A 10,160-nucleotide genomic window follows, 5' to 3' on the forward strand; every position below is an offset into this window, starting at 1 on the left:
AGCTATGTAGGTGGAGTATAACGGTCATTCTCACTATGTCCACAGGACCGTAACACGTTCCACCGCTTCGACAAGTTCAATGCCAAATACAACCCTATCGGAGAGTCCATCCTGCGTGAAATCTTCATCAAGACAGACAACCACATCGAGGGGAAGTACTTTGCCCACATCATTAAGGTACTGTAAAGACGTGAGGCTCAACTGTTCCTTCCCACCCATCTTCTAGCTTGAGTCTGCTTGGACCAAATGTCAGCGGTCATATCTGCCAGCCCTTGAGTTCCTAATAGGCCAGCTGATGTATGCTGACACAGGATCAGGCTGACTGTGGTGTTTATCTGTGTTTAGGGTGCTAGGCTATTAAAGTCAGTAATTGAAGATCCCAGTAGTTGAGGATCCCTAGGCAGTAAATTATTTCAAGATCCCTTGGGAATACAGTAATTTAAGGTCCCTAAGCAACACAGTATTTGAAGATCCAGAAACCACACCATATTTGGAGACCCCAAGGCTATGCAATAAGAAAATAGTTATAATGGATACACTGAATTTATGTGTTTGTTTATCTATGTCAACTACATATATATCAAAACGTGCTAAATGTCTAAATGATGTTTCATTTCATAGTAAGAATGCTGCATGCTTCATGGATTTGCTAGATATTAACGCACTGGCTGATTGGCGTTGTGTGTTTGTCTCCTCAGGAGGTGATGGCCGACCTGGAGGAGAGTAAGTACCAGAACGTGGAGCTGCGTCTGTCCATCTATGGGCGTTGCCGCGACGAGTGGGACAAGCTGGCCAAGTGGGCCGTCAAGCACTCCGTCTACTCCGACAACGTGCGCTGGCTCGTCCAGGTGCCACGCCTCTTGTGAGTTCACCTGTCCGCCAGGCGAAGGAGGGCGGAACTTTAGCGTGGTTGGGATGCTCTCCAAAATGGAGGAGGAGAGTCAGTACAGATTAAGGAACATAGAGCTCATGTGGTCTTGTGGATGTTGGGCTTTCAAACTGAAAGTCTATTCATCATTCAACAACACTAGCTATTCAGTGGTGCTTTCAGTTTCTTAGTGGTTCTGAACCTGGGATGGTTCTTTGTGAAGAGGCTCTCAACAGAGGGAATATTATTAGGGTCATCAGACTCAAAATTGACAAATGCGGTTAAGTATGGGGAGAGAGGTACTAGTTTACAATGGGTGGTTTCAGTGTTCACATGTTGTTGTTTACTGTACTTTAAAACAGATATAATAACTCCACTGTTACTGAAGGTTTTGACCATAACAACACTGAGTCCTCTCTTGTATGTGTTCACAGTGACGTTTACCACACTAAGAAACAGCTGGCCAACTTCGAGGAGATGCTGGAGAACATCTTCATGCCCCTATTTGAGGTCACTGTGGATCCGCGCAGCCACCCGGAACTCCACCTCTTCCTCCAGCACGTGAGTGACAGCAAAGCTGCATGATGGGGGGAAAGGGCGCCCCCTGCTGCTTGGTGGTCCCAGCTGCCAGCCTACCCATTTGTCTTTGAATTATTTGATGATTAGTTCATAAGTTGATTTCAGTTAGGCGTAATGTAATAGAAAGAAATAGCTCTATAGTGAGCAATATCAGAGCAATACAGAATACACTTAATGTGGCTGATAGTGCATGTAGATATTTAACAACATTTACGTTTTTTGTCTGTGTGTGTGTATGGGTGTGTGTGTGTGTGTGTGTGTGTGTGAATGTGTTTGTATGTGTGTCTGTGTGCACGTGTGTGTGTGTCATCTCCGCAGGTGGTAGGCTTTGACAGTGTGGACGACGAGTCCAAGCCGGAGCAGCACATCTTCAACTTGGACAGTCCTCTGCCCGCCAACTGGACGGAGGAGAGCAACCCACCCTACTCCTACTACCTCTACTACATGTATGCCAACATGACCGTGCTCAACCACCTGCGCAGGTAAGATTTCAGCAGCACACCGCCCACAGGTCACCTGCCTCTCAGTACGTAAGGAAGAGCTTGATAGGTTTAGCTATGAGAAATATTTGTGAGGAAAAATGGTGGTTTTATTAGTATCATACACATAATATGGTTGTGTATTGGTCATGTCATGTCATACCACTATAGAGTAAGAAAAGTATGCTAGATCACCGGCCATATTATCATATTAACATTAAAAATATTGGAATAGACAAGAAGTATGCTAAAAAACACACCTATCTTGATTACTCTACAGGAGGCGGGGCTTCCACACACTTGTGTTGCGACCGCATTGTGGGGAGGCGGGGCCTATCCACCACCTGGTGTCGGGTTTCTTGCTGTCTCAGAACATCTCCCACGGACTGCTGCTGAGGAAGGTGAGAGACACGACTCTGACATCAACACTGACACACAGACCCATGATTGTTGCGTGTTGACAGATGCACAAGCATCTGTGTGTTTGTGTTTGTGAGAAGAAGCTTACTGAATTATGCTTTTTTTTATGTTGTATGATGATGACTGTCTATTTCTCATGATGTGTTGGAGTACTGAATGTTCTGATGTTTGATCCTCACATGCTTATTCCTGCTCAGGCTCCAGTGCTGCAGTACCTGTACTACTTGGCCCAGATTGGTATCGCTATGTCACCGCTTAGCAACAACAGTCTGTTCCTTAGTTACCACCGCAACCCCCTGCCCGAGTACCTGTCCCGCGGACTCATGGTCTCTCTGTCCACAGATGACCCCTTACAGTTCCACTTCACCAAGGTCAGCACGGCGCCAGTCAAACCTGATTTCTGCCATTATACGGCAGAATTAATGTCTCAATGTTTTATCTGTGAGGGCTCTGATTTGCTTGACACGGTATGCACAATGCAATGCATTAATAACCGACACACACACACACACACACACACACACACACACACACACTAAGGCTAATTTAATGAACTGGGCAAAACTGAGCACCACACTACACGCAAGCCCCGGTGGGTCAGTGCACAGGTGAGGAACTTCTCCGTACATGAATTTGTTTAAAGATGACATAGAATGGACGAACAGAGAACAGAGAGTATTTGACCTTTTTCTCACACAGTAGCTGATAAATAAATTGGTGCCCTTAGTCTTTCCTGTTTAATATAAATATACATCTTGTTCAGATTAGAGTTTGTTTATGTGTGTGCATTATTGTGTGTATGTGTGTGTGTGTGTGTGTGTATGTGTGTGTGTGTGTGTGTGTGTGTGTGTGTGTGTGTGTGTGTGTGTGTGTGTGTGTGGTGTGTGGTGTGTGTGTGTGTGTGTGTGTGTCCATTTCACACAGGAGCCCCTGATGGAGGAGTACAGCATTGCCACCCAGGTGTGGAAGCTCAGCTCCTGCGACATGTGTGAGCTGTCCAGAAACAGTGTCCTCATGAGTGGGTTCTCCCACAAAGTGAGTGAACTCTCACAGACCATCTCTGCTGCATTGTCATGTCCACTGATCTTTTTTTATTGCCTCTTTTCTCTCTTCACAAACATCGCATGGAAAATACAAAGTAATTGAAACCATCATTTCCTGCAGTTGCTTGTTATTAACACATTCACTTCTCGCTAAATATGTTCAACATATTCATAGTGTTAATCCAATGGCGTGTAAACAGACACATTCACAACCACTTATCTCTCTCTCTCTCTCTCTCTCCTCATGTAGACTAAGAGCTACTGGCTGGGGCCAGGCTACAACCATGAGGGCCCCGAGAGCAACGACATCCGCCGTACCAACGTGCCGGACATCCGCGTGGCCTACCGACACGAGACGCTGAACGAGGAGCTGAACCTCATCACACACGCCGTGCGCACGCAAGAGGCGTCCAATCTTCTGGACGAGGCGGAAGAGGACGACACACTCTCCATGGCCTCGTTCCCAGGGCAACGGCAGCAGACCATCACCACGCAGCAGAAGCACTGATCGCCAGGTCCAAAACGCTGTCCCTCCCTCCCTCCCTCCCTTCTCTCTCTCTCTCTCTCTCTCTCTTTCTCTGCATCTTCCTCTGTTTCCAGCATGAGTCACAAAGGGGGGAGGAGGAGGAGGAAGAGGAGGAGGAAGAGGAGACGTAACCTTTTTTACAGGTCTCCTGTCTCCTCTTGCACCCTTAGCTGCTTGAGTCCCAAAAAATGAAGCCAAGGGTCCCCGCTATATCACGGCTATTTTTCGTTTTTAGTGGATTGCCATTTGGTAACCAGTACGCCCCCTAAGCAGTGTTTTCCCCAATACCGCATTTGGATGCTTCCCCTTATGCTTTTGTTTTTAAACTAGTATGCGGCTATCATCTTTCTGACACTGTGGATTGTTCTTGCCTCATCTCTCCGATTATAGCCTCTTCACTGTGATGCATTTTTTACCATATGATCACATGGTATAAGTTATCAATGTCTTTCAGTATGCCATTTCTCTGTTATGTGTGCTTCTACATCAACGAGATGCTTAGGGGACAAATGCTTATTGTTGGTCATTTGGATTTGAAGACCCACCCGCAGTGACCAATTTTCCTGTCATGTGATGGCTGCATGTAAAGGTCTTGACCAGGCTTGGAATTTCACCATTCCGGGGGCAAGGCCACTTGGCCTTCAGTTGGGCATATTTGGTGGGGGGCACAAAGGCCACATGTCAGGGCACCAAGGCCAAAGTTAACTATAGCCTACAGTAGTAGGCTATAAAAATGATCAAAGTTGTATTTAGCCTATTCACTGCAGTAGACCTGCATCACTGTATGAAACATTACAAAAACATGAAAAATGACATATTACATAGAACTGTAAATAATCTGATCATCTAATATTTACAGATATATAGGCTATATATAACATTTATTTTATATTTGGCCTGTTATGTAAGAAATCATGTATTGAACAATTTAAGCACAGCTCAGCTTTAAGAAACTCAAATAGCCTAGATGTATGCTTAGCATTTTGTGATCATTAAGGCTACTTTCACAAACTCTTAGTCAGCTGTCCTCTGATTTACCAATATCTAGGCGATATTTGTAACATTTATTTTGTATTTGGCCCGTTATGAAATCATGTGGAACAATGTAAAAGCCCAAATTTGGAGACATCCATGTATGTCGAACTTTACTGCAAATTCAAAACTGGATTACTCTGGAACGGCTAACTGTACAGGGGACTGCTTTACGCCTTTGTGTTCGGTAAGGTCTCCTGTTTATTCTGATATATGGTTTGTCATGTGTTAAAAGAAGGGTTCGTAAAGTATTCCACCGAGATGAATGGGTAGGGAGATCATGGGACGCAAAACCTTCAGTAGAATGTATGATTAAATTGAATTATATTATTTACTTTTCTCGCGAACCGTTCAACACAGCAATTATCGGCTAACATCGTTTAAAAGCTGAGAAAAAGCTCTTTCATGTGATACTTGTGATGTCTGTGTGATGAATAGGCTACTTCGCGAGTAGTTCAACTGAAAAAGGGTGAATTTGGACGCACTTTCTTTCTTGCACTGTCACTTTCTCCACTGCGTAAAAGACTAAATTAATTTGCGCCGTGAATGCTAAGATTATTTTGACAGGCCACAGGCTAAATAAAAATCGCTATTAGTAGGACGCAAAGCAGAATATTGAAAGAAGGGGGCACCAAGGCCACCGTGGCCTGTAAACCTCTGATTTTCAAAGGGGCCTCACGGCCAATGCAAGGGGCTACGACGGCCATGGCCGTCGTGGCCGCTGTGAAATTCCTACCCTGGTCTTGACCAATCAGATCAACCATTTTTTTTTTCATCACTAGCCCCCAAGCGCTGCAAGCTGTCCCTATCCCCTAGTCATGCTGCCTTATAAAAACTGACACTACCTTCATCTTCCATGTTCAGTAGAAACTACAATGGAGAATCATTCAGCAAAGTCAATATCGGCTGCCTTATACAACGCACACAGAAACACGACTAACCCAACATGACCCATCCACCCACACATTTTAACTCGACGCACATAAGCAGGAATTTAAACACACTCAAACACGCACACATACACACTCTGTGTCACACAACAGACATGTTTAAGAAAGAAATGGACAAAAGTTCCACAAAAGTGTGAAACTGTCCCTTCAGGAGGACCACAGGGACACTGCTCACAGGTCTCAAACTGCATGTTCCCTGTACTCACGAGACTTTAAGAAAAAGGAAAAAAATGGACAGAGATGAAGACCAAATCTATGGTCTGGAAGAAACATTCCAAAGTGTGAACATTGTAGAAAATGTTTTAGTTTTAATTGTAAGAATAAGAAACAACCTGTATATTCCGTACTAAATCTATCTATTTGAAGCAACACATGTATACTGGTATATGCAGCTCACAAGAAGGATGTTATTCTAGTGTATAGAGCCATGGCATAATATCTGTATATTAAAGGGACACCAGGCAACATTTTCGTGTTAATTAATCATCTTCGTAAGTCGGTATATGGTTAAAGATGAACTGAACTGGAATTTGAAGTAAAGGTGATATAACAGATGTATTTTATTTCTTCTCATTGGTACAATGATTAAAATAGCTGAATGTATTAAAAGGGATAAAACTGTACGTTGAAAGTGGTGTTGTTGTTACACGGGCGCCGCCATGTTGGATTTCAACAATCGGCTACGTCACTGGCATGGTAAACTACTCTGCACTAGCACTAGCAGCCATAGCAGATAATGAGTCTGAGGCTAGCTGACATGGCTGAGGAAACTAACATTAGGCCTAGCTGAGTTACATATTGGCCATAAGTCATTTATCATAGGCTAGCCTACATCACAAAATCTCATACAAAATGAAACCAAACTAGTGAAACAAAGGCGAACACTTTAACAGAGGAAATTAATTGGGCATGAATCATACTGAACGCTATTTTGTCAATGAGCAGAAACACACACGACATTCAAACTATTGATAAGATGTGCACTATGGAAACTGGTCTGTAACTTTGGACGAATAAATGCCATTGACTTGCCATATCTTGACTTAAAAAACCCTTTTCTCGCTTACTTTATCGCAAACTCGGTGGGGCAGCTTGTAGTCTTTTTCAATTCATATAAGGGCGAGCCCTGCAGTCTATGTGCCATGGAGCCTAAGTTTCAACTTCGGCTTCGTTCACCCAATGCAGTCACTGGTCGCAATTACAAAGTCCGGGAAGGTTCGTTCAATCGTTTAAAGTTTTAAGTGCAGTAGCCTATTTGTCCCCTTTGGAATAATATCTCGAAGTAGCCTCAGATGAGGTCCAGTGTTAGGCTACCATACGAATCAACCTAGGAAAGGGCTAGCAGCTACCTTGGAAACACTCTTATGTCAAACTCCACAAGCTAGCACTCCGACCATAGAGAGTATAAACCATGACTCCGACGACATCACAGATCGATAATAATGCGTTTACTAGCTGGTAACTAAACCACAGCGGGTCTGTAAACAGAATCCAATGTCCCTTTCTACTCACCCTGAAGCCAGTTGTTCACCGTCTCAGGGCAGATTGTTGATGCGAGGGAGTTTAACTCGCAGTGCTGCTATCCAAGAGACTCGTGCAATATCAACATCCACAAGGTAAAAATCTGCAAACTCTCCACTAACGTTAGCCTAAAATAAACGGCAAACTCGTGTATCCTCCGTGTATCTGGGGTCAACTTGGGGTAACGAAGTTTTTTTACAGTTTCAAGGGAGGGAGAGAGAGAGCCCGTGTGAGTTGCTGTTACGAGTAGTCCATACTGCGTTAGCCTACATTGCCGTGACAATGCGTGTTATACTATAGATTATTTGTATATTCACCGTAGCCTTCGCATAGGCCTAATGTAGTGGTGGTGAGTGAGTATGCAGTTGTGTGGAGGATGTACAGTAGGCAATGTGTGTGTGTGTGAGGGATGGAGGGAGACAGAGAGACAGCGTGCGTGTTGCTGTCTCAAGCGCCCCTCGTCCAGTTTTCTACATGACTAGGCTAGGTCTACAGTAGCCTGTTGTGCCGCACAAAATGTATCTATGTTGTACATTGCACAAAATGTATACCCCCGAAATAAACACATACATAAATAAACATATTTTCCCCGTCACTTTGGCTTCCTTGAACATTTTCCCTACGTTTCGCCACTGCTTTGCAGCAGATAGATTCCAGTGTCCATGCTCCGGCAGCGCCCACACAGTCATTTTCACCCAAATGATCCTACTGAAGGTTAAGCTGGAGCCTGAAACCCATCTAGTGGTAGTCAAGACACTACAGGCCTGTCCCTCACAGGCTCAAATTTGTAACCCATGCCATTAAAAATACTAATTTTCGTGTATACATAATATGCTGCAGCTGTTGCCTATAGAACTTCTCAGGTCCTACCATGCCAGTGACGTCATTGAAACTGGCAGCGTTCTAATACTAACAAACGCAATTTTGGTGTTGCTTAAAAAAGGCTACGTATTGATTTTTTAAATTATTTTTTTTACTGTAATTTATTTTTAATTGTCATAATCAACACATTATCAATGTTGATTATTTCAGTTCAGTTCATCTTTAAATGACTCATTACGGGGCGAATGAAGGCTCTCTCGCCCGCCCCTACTGCCTGTAGGAAGAATATCCCACTTGCAAGTTCGGTGTATCCTACCCGCCGACCGAAGCAGTATCAGTTTACAGCACAGCGGCAGGCTAACAAAACGCTAGAGATTGTTGCAAACGTGTGTATAATGGCAGACCCGGCGAAGAAGCAGCGAAAACCCTTGACGGAAGACGCAAAGAAAAGGAAAAGAGCTTCAGACCGAGCGAGGGGGAGTTTCGTAGAGAAAAAGCATCAGGCTTGCCTGGTGTCCCTTTAATATATACAGTTTGTACTGTACAGTAGACCAGTGTGTGGTAGAGTGGATATCCATTCTGAGAAGTCTTTCACATTTGCACATATACGTATATAAATCAAGATGGCAAAACGAGTGACTAGTTTTGCTGTCTGAGTTTGCAGAGTTTGCATGTGTGAAGTGAAGCATGTCGTAGTCTGGCACGGTTTGAACCGTGGGGGGGGGGGGGTATCCTTCTATCATTACCTCAGACATCCCAATACCCCCACCCTCACCCCCCTCTCGTTGCCCCAGTATCCCTGAGCCTTGAGTTCTTCCTAGCGAGGGAGTTCAACCTGTGCTGACATCTCTGCATGCTCTCAAAGCAACCAACCAACCAAGCCAAGAAATCCGTGTGCCTTTTCAGTTTTTTTTGTATTTTTAGTTATTTACTTTTTTTAAAGGCCTTCAGTGAGATTTGAGAGGTCACAGTCATTGATAGTTGAAGTATGAAATGTGGAATGAGGAATGTGATGTGCTCTCAGACTGAAACAAGTCACAGTTATAAGATAAGTAAAGTGAGAATCTACTCACTGGACAAATAGTTATTTTATTGTTTATTTTGTCATGTCAGCAGGCCATCTATTTTTATTTTGCATGTGTCTGTGATGTTTCCTTGTGGACTTATGAGGAGGTGAATGGACAGAAACACTGTTTACAATGTACTGTCAAATGTGATGATCCAATACAGGAATTGACTTCAAATCCTGTCTGGTGACATGAAGGGGATGTTTGAATGATCTTGGATGATGGCGATCAGGGTGCCATGACGATCAAACCGGTGGTAACCATCCTTATGTTTTCTTGGAGGGGCAACTCTAATCTCCGAGGTCATTAACACCCTCAATCGATTTTATTTCCCATCCAGCCCTTTCTTTGATAGTCATACCGCCCAAAGACACCAGCTTTCACTCAAAGGTCTTTCAGTTTTCATTTTATTTTGGATTTTAAGTTGGGATCACCCTCATGTTCCTCCAGCTTCACTCTGGACAGGGGATGAATTAGGGCAGAGGTCAGTGCCCTCCACATCTCCAACCCGTTTTGGTTCTTTGAAGTCGTACCTCTCTTGGCTCACTCTGAGGACTCTGGACATGGGTCCCCTGTGTGTTTAGGACTCGAGATGATGGTGTGTGTACGTCTGAGTCCTTGTGGTGGTCTCGTTTGAGTGTGACTGTCCTCTTCCCCGTGGAACTCATGGAAGCCAACGCTGGGGACATGCCCGCGTATGTGCCTCCGTGTGAGGACGCATGTCCACATCATCGCTTGTGTGTCTCAGAATGAGGACGATGTAATTGGTCCTCACAGTGCTCAGAAGTCTCACTGTGAAAGGGTGTCATGCGTAGAGACTTAAGTGGATAGCTCTGATTTTGCTTGAATATAA

General features: G+C 44.2%; 1 protein-coding gene across 3 annotated transcripts in view; it reads left to right on the forward strand.

Annotated features, from left to right (window-relative positions):
* The window catches only part of ampd2a (adenosine monophosphate deaminase 2a), a 54,097-nt gene extending 47,694 nt beyond the window's left edge, over positions 1 to 6,403 (forward strand). For all 3 annotated transcript variants that reach the window (XM_076269129.1, XM_076269130.1, XM_076269131.1), the window contains 8 exons: positions 46 to 177; positions 699 to 862; positions 1,303 to 1,429; positions 1,766 to 1,929; positions 2,207 to 2,327; positions 2,544 to 2,717; positions 3,271 to 3,381; positions 3,640 to 6,403. In XM_076269129.1, the coding sequence (XP_076125244.1) occupies positions 46 to 177; positions 699 to 862; positions 1,303 to 1,429; positions 1,766 to 1,929; positions 2,207 to 2,327; positions 2,544 to 2,717; positions 3,271 to 3,381; positions 3,640 to 3,897 (1,251 nt within the window). In that variant the 3' untranslated portion in view covers positions 3,898 to 6,403. The remainder of the gene's footprint in view (positions 1 to 45; positions 178 to 698; positions 863 to 1,302; positions 1,430 to 1,765; positions 1,930 to 2,206; positions 2,328 to 2,543; positions 2,718 to 3,270; positions 3,382 to 3,639) is intronic.
* The last annotated feature ends 3,757 nt before the right edge of the window (positions 6,404 to 10,160 follow it).

This window comes from Alosa pseudoharengus, unplaced genomic scaffold (assembly GCF_046254945.1).
Source record: "Alosa pseudoharengus isolate Yale_2024_CS ecotype anadromous, Long Island Sound unplaced genomic scaffold, YU_APseudo_1.1 YU_APseudo_1.1_scf_5, whole genome shotgun sequence".
Lineage (NCBI taxonomy): Eukaryota > Metazoa > Chordata > Actinopteri > Clupeiformes > Clupeidae > Alosa > Alosa pseudoharengus.